The 16,539-nt window shown below is 38.5% G+C and overlaps 1 protein-coding gene across 1 annotated transcript; it reads right to left on the bottom strand.

Moving 5' to 3' along the window:
- Positions 1 to 907: 907 nt before the first annotated feature.
- Positions 908 to 4,467, bottom strand: nppc (natriuretic peptide C). Its single transcript, XM_063891773.1, has 3 exons — positions 4,230 to 4,467; positions 2,987 to 3,280; positions 908 to 1,431 (listed from the first exon to the last, which is right to left on the bottom strand). The coding sequence occupies exons 1-2, from the start codon at positions 4,320 to 4,322 to the stop codon at positions 3,008 to 3,010; spliced, it is 366 nt and encodes a 121-aa protein (XP_063747843.1). The 5' UTR covers positions 4,323 to 4,467; the 3' UTR covers positions 908 to 1,431; positions 2,987 to 3,007.
- Between the last annotated feature and the right edge of the window lie 12,072 nt (positions 4,468 to 16,539).

Here is a 16,539-nt window from a genome sequence, read left to right as displayed (position 1 = left end):
TTTCTGGCTCTCAATTCCCTTCTGGGTGATTATTCTGCGAGACTGTGGAACACCCTGTCTCAGAAACTTCAGCTAGCTAATTCATTATCAGATTTTCCTTATAAACACACTTTTATGGACTTGCCTTTATATGTTTCCATCTTATGTTATTGGGTTGCTTGTTCTTTTCTTTCGATATCTCACATATTTATGCCCTTTTTATACTTTACTGTTTTTCATTTTATGCCTTTCACTTTGGAAAATCTGCTTTTAGATGCTTGCCATATAAATAAAGACATTATTATTACCACCATCATAAAATTTAAAGCTGTGGAAGTAAAGTTTGGCTTTATTCCTGGTGCCCAGAGTAACTGCAACACATTTGAAAAAAGTTCTGGTTTAAGAATCTCTTCATCTCCTCTCCACCCTATAAACAACCATATGCAAGTGACCTCCCCACAATAAGTTATTAACATGGTTGGTGATTCAGGAATCAAATCGTATTCTACCGTTATTATTAATCACTATAGATCACAGTATATAAGTATATACTATGTAACTAATGGCATCATGTCACCTTTCCATTTTTCTTTTGTAAGTAGCAATTTATTCTTCAACTACCTTTTAAAATGTGTCTGTATGCCACCTTATGTTGGTTAAAAACGCTTAGACAGTTGCTTTGTACAAACTGCAAAAGTGGCACCTAATAAGGGCCTGATGCGTTCAAAACATCTCCAGTTGTGAGGTGTGAGTCTGATACTGAAACTGGTTCAAGATCTGATCTGCATAAGAACAAATCTTGACTAAGGTTACTTTTCCTTAGCTCCTGACAAACTGACACTTTTTTTTAACCTGCAAGCCATAAAGAAATGTTCAATAACATAATTTACTGCGATTGTTGTAATAAAACACCCTGAGAGGATAGATGTAAGTGCACATGGAATGTTCTTTTTATAATTTTTCAAAAACATTTACAACTATTTGAGACAAAAGAAAAAAGTTACAAACAGAATCGACCTGCAGTTTGCATCCATTTTCATGTTACATAAATAAAACTCATATTTATAAATATCTCTTTTTATAAACATATAAATATTTTTTTAAACATAAATACATTTATGCAGGGGAAGATGAAGTACATGAATGTACAGCAGCAGCGCAGCAGCAACAATATACAGCTTTGCGGTTTGTAGTTTTTACACCGTTGTCCGCTATCGTGTAGTATGCATCTGTTGACCATTTGAATGGTATACACATATTTATATATGTATATATACCTGCATATTCATCATATATATATATATTTATATGAGGGTTTCTTAGCATTTTTATCTCAGTCTTTGTTTATGCTGGTCGTGTTGACTTTCGTACCGAAAATCTGTCACTTGGTGAGTTTTCTCCCTCAGGTGAGAACAAAATGAATCATTGTTGTCCAACCCATCGTCTGGAGATCTGAGGAAAGAGAAGAAACAGCATGTGAATATTAGACTGAACATCCTAAAACAGCTCAACTCACACACTTAATTTATTTAGTAGTTTAGTTCCTCATTCTGTGAACCTCAAAATGTACTTGTAAGTTTTATGCTAAGATAGTGTGGCCTTAACTATTGTCCTCAATGAACACATAGCTAGCACATACAGTACTTCCACATTCACAATACACCATAACCCATGGGAGGAAAAAGGAGTGTCAGCTAATATAAACACACACACACACACACACACACACACACACACACACTTACGTTAGTCACAAAATCACACTCCCCCATCAGGATTTCACAGTTTGCCACAACCACAGAAAAGGCCTCAAGCCTCAGGACTAATTGTGCGTCACCTAGCCTCCTCATTACTTTATTCACCACCACAGCCCCTTTGTTGTTTTTGTTAAAATCACTTTGGTTAAAAGAACGGGCTTCCAGGAAAGATCCCGTCCACCACAGGGTGCTGTGTGTTTATAATGTGTGTGCGTTAGTCTGTCTGCATCCCCTTTTCCCTCCTCCAACTCTCCCTGCCCTTTTAAAAAAAATCTGAAACGTGATATATTCAACTTGTTTTCTAGATGAGCAGATGGGATTATTCAGGATGATGTGCGGAAATACAAGAACAGAATCCTACCAACTGTTGTGTTTCCCATTCATCAGTTTACATCACTTCAAGTGGACTTTGAACACTGCTAGGGGTCGAGGCTTGATAGTAGTATCAAGTGTGAGTTATTGCTCTCAGTATCATTCCAAGCATTAACTTTTCTCACACTAAAGTCAGGCTGTCAGCTGAGGTTAATGACAGTACAAACAAAATGTGTTGTGCTTAATGTGATTTCATCAAGATGACCTTTGAACCAGACTGAATTCATCACAGAGAGCAACCATGCATAGCACAACTGTCCTCTTAGCCTAAATCCCTTACATGCTGTCACTCAGACTTGATGAACTGTGGATGCAAAGCATACACTGTCCTGAGATGACCATCAAGAAATGTCACTAAAACGTATCTTTCTTTGTTCTGCCTTTCTTTCTAGCTTGATTTCTCTCACTCACTCCATCCTCTCCCTTCCTTCCTCTCCTCTGTATTTTTTGCAGCTATACACACAACCCGTTGAGACCTTTAATGGAACAGAAGTCCTCCCATCTGCCACTGAAACAGAGTCGTTCATTTATACGATAGGAAAATTAAAAAGAAGACTTTCATTCATTCTCATCCATTTTATCTTCCTACTGGCCTCCTATCCGTTTGCATTAGCCCTACACAAACAGGACTCTTGCCTTTGCTGTCTTAATTGTCTTTTTCTCCTCTTCTGCTTGTCTCTCTCTCTCTCTCTCTCTCTCTCTCTCTCTCTCTCTCTCTCTCTCTCTCTCTCTCTCTCTCTCTCTCTCTCTCTCTCTCTCTCATTACTTGTTTCCTTCTTTCACACTATATCTTGCTTTTGGTCCTCATGGTTCTTTTACATGTCACAATGTCAGGATCCTAAGTGTGAAGTTGGACTGTGGCGATGAAGAGAACTCACCATCACATCGCTGCTCCAACCCTAACAGCCCATGCCGCTGATGGTTCCTATCCTGTCCATCTTGTGTCCGAAGCAGCCACTTCGTGACGTGGAACCCCCTTTCTTGTTTCCTGACTTGTGTCTCCTCGGTGCGGGTTGGTCATTAAGGAGACGAGCCCACATCCCTCTGGCCCGGGTATCCATGCGTAAATCTCCAAGTAACCGTATCCGAGAGCGCACAGCGTCTAGCCGCCTCTCCCTCTCCTCCGACTCCAGAAACTCCGCCAGCTCCTCGCCCAGCAAACTTTTAAGAGACTGGAACAGAGATAGCGAAAAATAAATAAACGATATCTCCACCAGACAAATACTTTGTGCAAAAATACACGCGTTGGATAAAATTGAAATACATGCCGACTTGATTTTTGAATTGGAAGAAACCTGACGATGGTGCTGAGGCTATGTAAGCTCTTTCAAACACCAAGTGTATTGGATCAGAGGGAACATGAAATATGTTTAGCCAGTTTGAACGCTTGAACTAGAGGATAAATTGGGATGGATAGAGGGCTTGAAATATGCTGCAGCTAACTCAGACTTCAAACGACAATTTATTTTTCCTATGTACTTTCACTTTTATGTGACAGTTCAGCTCTGGACCTCACTCTTCAGTGAAGAATGATAATACAGGTGCCTGTAGCCCGCTCCTCCAGTGTGATCGCAGGCTGTTGGATCATCCATCAGTCCTAAATTCTGGTCATCTAAACTTATAACTCAAAAGTAAAAATGAATTGGACATAAAAGCAAAACGTTTCGATGATGTTCTACAGGATGATTTCATGCGTAATGGTGGCTTTGCGCACATCACTCTAATTGTTCTATTTTAGTTTTGCTAAACTATTAGATCAGATTCATTCCAAGGTAATGAATACCAATATCATATTAAGTAGCCTTGCTTAAAAATCTATTTTCGAATGTGAATGTTTTTGTTCTAGTGAAACATCCTTCAATGTATCCTAAGGTGTCTTTCTATATCATATGGTGATAAAGGAAACACATTTTCTGAGATGATTTACATTCAGGGTGTGAAAGAAAAGCCCTCGCTCTACTTCTAAGCATGAAATTATGAAATATGATGCGTAAAACAGCAGTCTTGAGCGCCTGGACCACAGAACAGCTGTTCATCTTGAAACAACATTCAACTTTTATTTGCGAAGCAAATAAACTGCCTTAGTTCTCAGTCATAATCATTTTTGTGAGTTAATCTTACCTTTTGCTGCGTCTGAGATACAGGTTTTGCCCCCGTCCTTACTGAAAGCAGGGTGACCATAAGTCCACACGCTACCAAATACGACAAGTTCATTTTGACAAGTCTGTATTCTTTAGGGTTTCCTCTGCGCTGAAGATCTGAGAGCGAGACGGTAGCAGCAGCCAATCAGCTGTTAAACATAAGAGGCTTCTGTCTGCCTTTCACTCCAAAGCTTCTCAAGTGCTTCTCTAACCCTGTGTAGTAGTCCTCACCGCTTTATAGCCAGCTAGTGGTGATGTCATGATAACCTGCGTAATGGTCCTCCTCCCTTGCCAACTCCCTTGTTCCCTACCTGCCTCTTAGCACTTCATGCCAAGGATTAATTAAATGATATAAGCTTCGGTCATCGGGGCTTTGGGGGAAATAAGATAGGCTATGAGCTATCAAAATGCTCTTTTAAAAAAAAAACTTTTAGACATCTGGCTTAGAAGCATCGTTTGAAGGTGGTTTCAAAGGCTGCGTCAAGACCTGAATACCAACTTTGGCAGAGAGATCTAGGATGCCAGCCGCTCATTTAACCATGTATACTGTGTCATTATGAATGACATTATGTTTATTTACAGAAGAGGCTTCAGTTAAATTCTTCCATTTAAATGATTTCTCACTTTTTCATATTACACAGGTGAAATTTACCTTTAATTTTAAGTTTGATCCTTTATTTCTGTGATGAAAAATATATATAAATCATACCGTTTCATATCCTAAAGCATCTCTGTGCAAATAGGTTTTTGGAACTGTCAATTTATCCAAAGTGATGACATTTGAAACCATCAATGGATCTATCTGGTGGTTCATGTGACAGCAGTTATTCACATTCAAAAGGGAGCATCAATATAAATGCATTTTTGTTGTCTCTCTAAGCGAATGACATTTTGCCACAAATCCCATATATAATTAGTTCACATGTGATATGTGTATTTGTTTTGAGGATATTGGACATCTTACAGTGTGAGTTCATTCAGACCTCTTACATCGCACCAGCTAGAGGACACACAGAACAAGGCAGATTCATGCTGAAGCTCCTCTGAGGCACAGCCCACCATGATGGAGAGGTTAGACTGAGGACTGATGTGTGTGTGTGTGTGTGTGTGTGTGTGTGTGTGTGTGTGTGTGTGTGTGTGTGTGTGTGTGTGTGTGTGTGTGTGTGTGTGTGTGTGTGTGTGTGTGTGTGTGTGTGTGTGTGTGTGTGTGTGTGTGTGTGTGTGTGTGTGTGTGTGTGTGTGTGCGTGTGCCCACCCTCAAAGTGAGACATTGAGACATCTTTGGTTAAAATGAACTAATTTCATCTGGTTATTTATTTGGTATGAGTTATAATGTTATAGTTGTACACAGAAAAACAGAAAATTAGACCTTTGATAATATTCATTGCAACTATGATGAATCCAGGACTTATATTCTTAATTTGTTGCTTTCGGACATCAGTGTCTCTGAAGGTTCAGAACAGAACCTTTTAGAGCCTGGTAGAAGAAACGAATTTGAGGCGGAAGATCCCCTCAGTACTTTAAAGCTCTACTTTTTTTTTTTATGGCACCAGAAATGGGTTCTTGGGACTATTGATTCAGGTTAGAAAAATAAGAGATGGAACTTTTTTTACTTAAACTGTATATTATTTTACCACAGTGGAACCAAGAATTTAAACCTTGAAAAGCAGTATTCAGCCTAAAATTAATGTTTAATTGCCTGACAACATTTAACAAAATGTCATATTGCAGTGTATTATAATTTCACGAGATGCATTTAATATTGAGCTATCTTTATTTGAGATTTGAGGATTCCATATTAATGTTTAAGACTTGATTTAGTGAATGCTCTAGAAACGTGAAATAAACTGGCATATAACCTAATCACTGTCAAGAGAATGAAATAATATAGAAATAACTGAAATCATTTAACCTATAGACAGCTCGTTTTAAAAAATATGCATCTAAGATTAATTAAAAGTCAATAAGACAGATATTCTTTTGCAGTGGGGGATTATTCTGGAGCAGGTTGGGCTGTGTGCAGTTGAGCTGCATCTCAGGCAGCACCGTCAGCTTTGGAACACAGAGTGGCAGTATTTGCTGTGTCGAAAGATGAATATCCCCCTTTTTTACTGGATCAATACTATCCAGTAAAGATAACTAATAATTTACATCAGAAATACAATTGAGACAATACAGAATTGATTAGACATCTGCAATGTGATGATAGAATATCAATAAATCCTTGATTTTGTGAGTGAAGTATTTTACTTATCATACTTTCAGAGTTTTACCACTCTTAAGGGTTTAGGATTTGTATTGAAATATGTAGAAGTTGATGCTTGGATGAGTCTTGTCACATCTGACAATTGCTTGCCTAAGCCATTTTGTTGTTGACAGACTTGATATTGCATGACTCTTTACTTACACTTCTGCTCAGCTGTGGTGGTTATCTTTATTAATACCAACTCCCCAGTTTTTCTTCTTTTCATTCCTGTATGCCCAGCAATTAGTAGAAGAAACAAGACACTCCAAAACACAGACTCAAAATATGTTGTGAACTGGAAACAAGTATTTGATCCCCTGCCAATTTAGTTAGTTTACCCACTTACAAAGAAATGAACAGTCTGTCATTTTTACGGTAGGTTTATTTTAACAGTGAGAGACAGAATATAAAAAAAGAAATCCAGAAATTGACATTAAAAAAGATATAAATTGATTTGCATTTAATTGGGGGAAATAAGTATTTGATCCCCTTGCAACCAACAATAAGTCCTCTCGCTTTAAGAAAGTACTCCTGATGTCAACTCGTTACCTAGATAAAAGACACCTTTCCACAGTCAATACATCAGATTACCTCCTCTCAACCCAGGGCAAGACCATAGATTTGTGATCATGGTGGAACTAATGTCTAGGACATCATGGACAAGATTGTAGACCAGCACAAGGCTGGAATAGGCTACAAGACCACCAGCAAGCAGCTTGGTGAGAAAGAGACAACTGGTTTGATTATTAAAAAATGGAAGAAGCACAAAATGACCATCAATTGCCCTCAGTCTGGGGCTCCACGATCTAAGATCTCGCGTCTTGGGGCATCAATGATCATGAGAAAGGTGAGGGGTCAGCCATTAACAACACAGGAGGGACTTGTTAATGATCTGATGGCAGCTGGGACCACAGTCACCAAGAGAACTATTGGTAACACACTATGCAGTAATTGATGAAATTCCTGCAGCCCCCCTGCTCAAGAAGGCACATGTACAGGCCATCTGAAGTCTGCCAGTGATCCTCTGATTGATTCAGAGAAGGCTTATGAGAAGGTGATGTGGTCAGGTGAGACCAAAATCAAGATCTTTGGCATCAATTTGACATGTCGTGTTTGGAGGAAGAGAAATGCTGCCTATGACCCCAAGAACACCATCCCCAGCGTCAAGCACGGATGTGGAAACATGATGCCTTGGGGGGGGGGGGTTCTCTGCTAAGGGAACAGAGCGGTTCACTGCATCGAGGGGATGATGGAGGCGGCCATGTATCGTAAAATATTGGCTGATAACCTCCTTCCCACAGTAAGGACACTGTAAATGGGACATGAATAGGTCTTCCAGCACGACAATGACCCAAAACATATGGCCAAGGCAACTAAGGACTGGCTAAAGAAGAAGCCCATTAAGCTGATGGAGGGCCTAGCCAGTCTCTGGACCTCCATCCCGTAGAGAATCCTTGGAGGGAGCTGAAGCTTCAAGTGGCCAAGCATCAGCCTCCAAACCTTAAGAATTTGGAGAGAATCTGCAGAGAGGAGAGGACCAAAATCCGTCCTGAGATGTGAGCAATACTGGTGACCAACTACAAGAAGCATCTGACCTCTGTGCTGTCCAACAAGGCTTTCTCCACCAAGCACTAAGTCAAGTTTTGCAAGGGGATCAAATACTTATTTCCCCCAATTAAATGCAAATTAATTTATATCTTTTTTTTAAATCTGCATTTCTTGATTTAAAAAAAAAAATTCAGTCTCACTGTGAAAATAAACGTACCATAACAATTACAGACTGTTCATTTCTTTGTAAGTGGGTAAACTAACTAAATTGGCTGGGGATCAAATATTTATTTCCTCCACTGTATATATATATAAAGATACAATAAAGACTTATATTCTCTGCCAATACAAACTACAATCAAATGAAAGTTGCTGAGAGAAAAGGAAAAGAAGGTGGGCAGCTTTGGTATAAATGTAAAGAGCCTTTCTTAATTGTCAACAAAATCAACTAAACAATCTCTACCCACTTTATGAGGGGACCATTGTTTTTTTTCTGATGTTTTCTTTCGTTTGAATTAACATGGATAAGTAGATTGCTGCTTGTTTCTCGGTTACAGCTGTTGTTAGAATTGTACTTGCGACATTTTTGTTGCAGTCTTTTGCAATGCGCATAACCAGCATATCAAATCTGTTGCCATTTCTGCAACAATGCCCTGCCATCAAGATTTTGTCCAAAAATGTCAGTCTTTGTGCCACTTCACAGCTTTTTGTGGCAATGGGGTGCCACAATACCAGCTATCATCAGAAAATCAGCTTTTTCTCCCTTACTTAATATTAAAAGATGTCTCATTGAGTTCTTTCTATAATCACACTGATGTTTTTCACCCTTTCATCTACTAAAACTGGAATATCCCATTCAAATGGTAGGGTCTGCTGGGTCTCACAGAGGAACCACTTCATATTTCAACTGGTCCACAGTCTCCTTCGCTCTCACAACATCGTGGAACTGTTGAACTCTGTTGAACTCTGTTGACCTCGTGTCCATGACTGACTTCTCTGGTCACAACATTTTTCTCTCATTGCTAATTCCTTTATTTTGAATTTTAACAAGTGAGTGACACATTTTTCCTTAATGCTGCAAGTGTAGTGTCACAAGTTTGTCTTTTTTTATAAGGTTACATACTTTTCCATATGACATCACGCGGGTAACTGAGAGCACCTACTTTGCTCGGTCCTTTTGTTCCCCCTTTTCTCGCTCTCTCTTTGGATTAACTTCTTATCCCCTTAATTTTCAATAAATCTTTTAGCTTTCATGTGGCATGACAGAAATGAAGCAATTTGACTGGTTTGCATCAGGAAGCTATACAAACCAGCAAATGAGCCATGTGTTGCAGTAGCCTTAGCAGTGAGTGTCTACGCGAGGATTGAGTGTCTCAGTTCCTCCTCCTGGGGTTGTGTAAGACAAACTACAAGGCTGTTATAGTCCTATAAATAACAGTTTTATTGCGTGGGGAATTTTAATGCTTTTTACTCAAGTGCTCTGAAGGGCTTTCGTATGTGCCAACAACTGCCATGCCTTCAAAAGCAGGGGATGAAACTCCTGTACACACAGATACCAGGGCAACAATACATTTTATTTAAGAACGTTTGTTTTCACTCTTGTTCTAATGTTTTGTGACATTATTTTTACTGCCTTATTTAATAGACTAACAAATCACACATTTGATCAATTATAGAGCAAAATAAATTCACATATTATGTTTCATAGAATTTACAGATGTAAGTAAGGATTGCCGAAGTCAACAAAAAGAGTAATGGTGTTAGGGATAGTACAGATCTTCATTTGATGATCAGGATTTGTGCAGTATTTTTCTGAGGAGATTTGTGAAGAAGTTCACCCCTGTATCAGTCAGTCACATCGCTGTAGCCAATCAGCCAGCTGTGACAAACAACCTCCAAGGGTTAAATAAAGATCTGTGAATTTCGGCAAAGAAATGTACTAATTTGAATCGGTTGTGCAGACACATTCAAACACAGAGTTTTTTTGGACTTCCTGTAACCCTGAAGTCTGTTGTCTGTCTTTTTCTTCAGTGAACCATAGCATCTTTTCTGCAAAAAAAACCAACTTTATCAGTATTTCTTGCTTAACCATTGGTTTGTGTAGGGTAAGACCTTTTAACATTTGTCTATATGGTTGTAGATATCTGTTATTACACATTATTAAATAACTTATTTGGTCAAAAATGACTAAATTCTTCTATGATTAACAGCACAAATGTGATCGTGTCCCTGACATACAAACAAGGAGGCCTATAGATTTCCTCAGAAAGGTGGACGCCTTCCAAAATAATGTTCAGCGTTGTTCATGCACAACACCAAATACAAAAGGTTTACAAGGTTACAAAATTGCCAGTTCCAAAGCATACCCTTCTGTAATTTATTGTAATTCCATAACCAAAATATACTCATTATTTTAAGCAGACATTGAGATGACTAAAAGGCGGAAAAGGTTCAGTCATCTACTAACAATTCAAATAGATTTTATATCAGATGATATCATTAAACATTGGAATTTAAAACAACGGCCATAATATGTAATGTCTAAAATGTAAAAGTAAACAACATTGCTTGTTTCCTCTAAACATTTTAGAATACTATTAACTATTTAGCCTTCTGTTCATTTATTTAACTCTTTTGCCAAAAATACTCTTCTTTTACCGTGTGTAGTCATGGCATTGTCTCAGTCGGAAAGAACGTCCAAATCTGGAGGCAAGAAGAAAGAACATATTAAAGACGCTCTTAGGTCAAAAGAAATTGGCGTAAATATGTTTTGTTTTCTGGACCACAAGAGATGCTGTCTGGCTTTTATTTTAATGGGTTTGTGTTAAGCAGCTATAACTGAATAACTGCACATGCACAAATTGCTAACATTGTCAAACACTGGGCAACGGGTGTCAGTGACAGCATTTTTCTCTTTATGGGATCATTCAAAAAATACCTTAAATCATCATTATTACTATTCATTATGTAAAATGTACTTTAAGATGCCCCGCTCATTATAGGTGTCACTGCTAATGTTACCATTACTAGTTATAAAAAGTACGCAGACTGTTTTAAGAGCATTTATTCCAGTGTTCACAGCATTATCACATACTTGGTGACAGACATGTTTTTCTAAGACTATCCAACACTGGTGTGTCACTTTTTCAATCCATGTGGAAAAATACGTATTTGAGGTTTGGGTGGCACAAGCTGCCAAAACCACATGGAAATAGTACATTTAATTGCAGATATATCTTCAATCACGTTTTCAAATAGTTTGCTTAGCTGTAATTGAGTTCTAATGCTTGAACAGTATTTCCCTGTAATTTATGGGTATTTGTTCTTGTATCTTAATTAAGTCACGTCGATGTAAAATATGCAATTCATGGTTTTGAACCTGTTGACATTCTTATTATTTGCTCTTGACATAATGACGTGCTACAGCTAAACACAACTGAGAACCATTCCACTGAAACACAGGTCTTTAATCAGCAGTGTAGATTAAGGTATACACAAGCAAATTATGCATCAACATCTTAAGTGGAGTAAATGCTGTTTGAAACATTGTTGAATCCTTAAAGAAGTCTGAAATAAAGATGGTTGTTTGAGGAAAGCAACACTTCATAATGTGGTAGACACAAACCCGATCCACAAACATCCATTGATATATTTCCACACACAACAATATGTTCTTAAATGTAAAATTGAGCAAGCCAAACGGTGTGCTACAATTACCTGACCAATAACTAAAAAACAACTTCTTCCTTAATTAGATGAAATCATTTTAATCACTCTTGTCATGATACCGGAGGACAAACTGTATTCAGGCAGTGATGTAACCTAACATTTGAACAAATACAAAGCTGCAGACACTTCATGAGGTCACTAATTCAGTCCACTTGAAAAACAACAAGGAATGTGTGTCAGGACAACCACAAAGGAAATTCAAAGGCCTGGTAAAAGGTTTTAGGGTATCGAGCTGCCGTTTCTATTCCCAGGAGCTGTTTAAAATTAGTAAACAATCAGAGAGTGCCAGTGACAGTGCAAGTTACAATTTACCAGTGCTATACGATAATAATAATAATAATGATACAAAAGTGATATTCAAGTATTACACCCCATTTATGTTATCAGACAAACTCTGATAAGTATGTTTTTTTATTCCCATGATAGAAATCAAGCTTTGAACTTCAACTTGCTGCAAGAAATGTATTGAAAAAACGCTGTGTCTTAAATGTCGGATAATACATTCACTGGTCACGTCAACTGTTATAATCAGTCAGTAAAAATGATAGATTTTGTTGATAAAACCATTGATTTTTTAGCATGTCACCATAACCTGCAATGCCAGATTCACAATGCTGGAAAAGTATGAGAAGTGACTGGTTAACTAGTAATGAGCTGCCATTATTGCTTTGCGTCTCACCAAAACCTGCATTTAGCAGTCACTTGGAGCTTTGATAGCCACTTGCACACCAGAGCAATTTCAAAACCAGACAAACACATTTGACAAGTTGCGTGTTGAGGATTTTCGGTCCACTTCAAAATCAGACTAACCAAGCCAGTCTGGCATTGGGGTTTTCAAAATAACCTTCAATGCTATCTCCCATGTGCCTCCTATTTAGTGGGTGATTTCTGACGTCAAGATACGTAGATGTGCGCAAAGGCCACACAGGTCTATAATGAGCAAGTTAACACAGAGCAAAATACAGACTCTTTGTGTTTATAGTATGTGTGTGATTTGCATATTCTGTAATTATTGTGATCTTTGGTAGAGTGAGTGTTGGTGTTGGTGAACACAACATATATAAACTGTTTGAGAGTTTGGATTTGACTCATAAACCTAACTTTACCTATTTTGCCTCAGATTTCAAATTGAATATGCCTGGCTTCAATCGTGTATGCACTTACAAATCTTATATAACATAACTTAGTTTGAATGTATGATTTACAATAATGAATGTTTCATTTACCTTTGTACAACACACAGGCACTGCACAATGACAAGGCATAGGTCTGGACTCTTATGCATTAAAAGAAACCTGTTGGCCTAAGACCTGAGAAAAAATCCTGAGCTTGATGGCAGTTAACTTCACAGTCATAAGCTAATTCAATAAAGATATTTTTTCACACAGTGTGCCTCTACCACCAAGTCAAAAATGAGAGAGGATAGAAGACAGTAACCCAAGTGCTATGAAGGGCGTCTGACCTGCCACATAAAAGGAAAACTCAGGCCGCTGTCAAGCTGCGTTAAGCACCGCTCTCATAAACTCCTGTCATACGTTGTGGACTAGCTGTGAATGAAATGCACCCTAACCTCCGGGTGACCTCTTCCTCTGTATTATTATTCAGAGGTCAAACAAAGTTTCAGTTTTCAGGGGTCTTCCGCAGACATTATGTTATTTTATCTGGCGCATACAGAATCACCACATTCCCCCGGCTATATAAATTGTAACTGTTATATAGACTAACCAAATACCATGTCATTAACAACCAAATGAGGTCATATAGGATTAAGGCTAAGGATCATGGTCAGTGTGGCAAACCAGGGTGGAGTTGTGACCATGATTGGCACAATGAGCATCTAAATGAATTCTACATAATGGCACACTCTCACATCTGTGTGACAATTCATGGATAAAATTAAGGTGAAATTAAACAGGTTAAATGTTGTAGGTATCACAATTGGCAGTGTGTTAGCGCTGACACTCAAGAATAAAGACCACCACACCAGTATCTGAATTACATTTGCCTGTGTAACCCATTCAGTAACCCTAAACCCTATCACTAACCCTAACCCTAACCGTAGCCCCAATTAGCTTCTAGGACACCCAAAAGGGGTTTACTGTTGCATTGGCAAATGCAGATACATACCAGTACTGCTTGATCCAATAAAAGGAACGTAAAAATCAGAAAAAAGGAAATTTTGACTATACAATCCAATATTGAATTCTGGTTGTTGACTGGTTCGGGAGGGCGAGCAATGAGAAGAGACCAAAGAAAGCCCATCCTCCTCTGCCCTCCCTTGTATTATTAGGACTTACTTTTCGAAATATATGATTGTTATTTTATAACAGTGGTACTGCGCCCAGTCACGTTTTAGCAGTTCTTCATATTAAAAGTTCTCTGCCAATTTGATGTTTTTAATTGGAGGGACATGTCTCCTGGTACTGCAGAGAACTTTGTAAGATATCTAAAGCAAAGCGTTTTCTTAAGTTTTAGCATTAGGTTGGAGGTACAATATTTGGCCAAGGAGAGGCAGAGGGCTGTCTCTGCCTACCCAGGCCTGACGCCTAAACCAGCCTTTTACAGTAGGAAGGAGTGAAGCACATCGAGGTTTACCGCCATGCTGGGATCACCAGTTTAATGGAGGCTTGCCCTAGCCCACATTCAACCCTGCATCTCTTGGCACCCTTCCGGCAGCTGGGGTACACTGGGGAGCGTTCCCATGGAAAAGCTGTTAAATTGGCCATGGTAGTGAGGATGTGGAACAAGTTTCCATCATTTCTAACTAGTTACAAAGAGATTCACATATTGCACTGCCATATAGTCTTCTCTACTGGATAGTATTAATAATTGTATTGTAGTGGGTTTTTGTGGTCGGAGATTTTGTCTCCATTTTCTTGCTGCCTTTTATATTTCTAGTTGCTACAGGTGTGTTCATTGTCAGGCTGGTTACTTCGCCTGATGTTTTGCTGACCTATGAGGGGTCTGATCGAGGTTGTTTTTGCATCGTCTCTATGTTGCTATGCAGACGGACTTTTCCGTTGGCTGGGTTTTACCAGTCAACCTTAAAGACAAGCCTGGTCCTGATTGTTTCGGATCGTACGACGGAATCGAATTAGGGACTCGTAATGGCCATAAAGTCCATGTCTGAGGCATTATACTAAGGGCGTGGGCCCACCTCACATTTCCCATCCGCACTTCCTTTCGTCCTCATTTCTAAATGGGATTGTCAGGCTTTTTTCATTACCAGCTAATCTTGAGGATTTGTTACTAAAACAACAAACAGATAAAAAAGTACAAATCATTGGGAGAGAATGATGTTCCCCAAAACAACTTTATGTTCATAATTGGCCAACTCATACATCATGCCTGTTCTTCCATGAGTGGGCCTCATGCTTTGCAGTTGTTTATAACATCCAATAATGTCCGTCATCACAGAGATTCAAGGTGCATGTCCTGTTACCAACACCGTATACACCCTGTAAAACATTAGTAACTAACTCACCAAATATCCAATATTCGCATTAACATTTTCCATAATAATTGTGCACACTTCACAGTTGATCTGTATCACAAGGTGGGAGCAGTTTAAACTACCTAAATATGTAAACAGTAGCCACAATACATAAACGTATTAGTGGGTGTAGACTGATGCTGCTGTTTTGGTTGGTTTATCCTCATTTACCCTCTCCTGTGGGCATGTGAACAATGCTTAATTGTTTAGTTTTAAATAAGAATTTCTAAGGAAAAAAAATTGAGCAACTGATTTTGAAATGTTTCCAGACTCCAACTTGTGAAATAATAGAAGCACTCATTTTTTCCTCCACTGCAGGACCCTCAGGCTTAGAAATTAAATTGTGGCATTTTGCTGGCTCTGTGATAACAGGTGGGTCTAGATATCAATCTAGCATTTATAAAAATGTATTCCACACTCATTTGCTTGCCTTTTGATGTTCAGGATCAGCACTGTAATGATTACCATGTTGCTCAACACCTGTCAATCTCATTTAGGTGCTCACACATTCTGACTTGCAGAATTCTCTTGGGAATCAAAGCAGACTGTATCATCTCTGTTTATTTAGCCAAATCTGACTCTATCTATGCTCTAATTGTCCAGATTAAATGCTTTCCTAAACGCATTACAGTACCAGAAACGTGTCAACACTAATGCTGTATCTTTATTGTCAACTCACAGTGTTTAAATTATTCATGCATTTTAAGATCAGATCAATTGTTCAATTAATTTATTTGAGGGGAACATTGCACTGAAAGGCACACATACATGCTCAGAATGTGTCTTTGCTTCATAGCAACAATGCAATGTAGATTGTAGATACAAGTAAAATGAGGAGTCCATTTTATTACGACTTGGGTGTAAATCCAAGCCAAGACTATGTCTGCTTTCATTATTTCTTTTGTAGTGTGACATTGAGCTATAGGACAGATTATAAAGACATTATCTACTTCCATTTAAACACACATGCCTACATTGTTTTTCTTATTCCTTCACCTAGTTGAACTCTAATTCCACCAAGTATGTCTTTCTCATCAACTAGCTGTGGTATTAATCTTCAGTAACCGCACGCGTTGTGATAAATTCCTTTTGCATGTTTATCTGCTCTATGAGTCACAATGCTTTTTTAGGGCCTGACGTTCTTGATTTAATATGAGAGTTTAAAAAACACTCCACTTAATTTAGAGCATGTTAACATGTGGCAACCAGTCATATCCAGAGTGACTTTTAGTGACTGACTCTTGCTGAAGGGCTTTTGTCCAGGATGTACGGCTG

Source organism: Eleginops maclovinus, chromosome 9, assembly GCF_036324505.1.
Source record: "Eleginops maclovinus isolate JMC-PN-2008 ecotype Puerto Natales chromosome 9, JC_Emac_rtc_rv5, whole genome shotgun sequence".
NCBI lineage: Eukaryota > Metazoa > Chordata > Actinopteri > Perciformes > Eleginopidae > Eleginops > Eleginops maclovinus.
The sequence above is the reverse complement of the archived record's forward strand: the minus strand, read 5'-3'. Positions and strand labels throughout refer to the sequence as shown.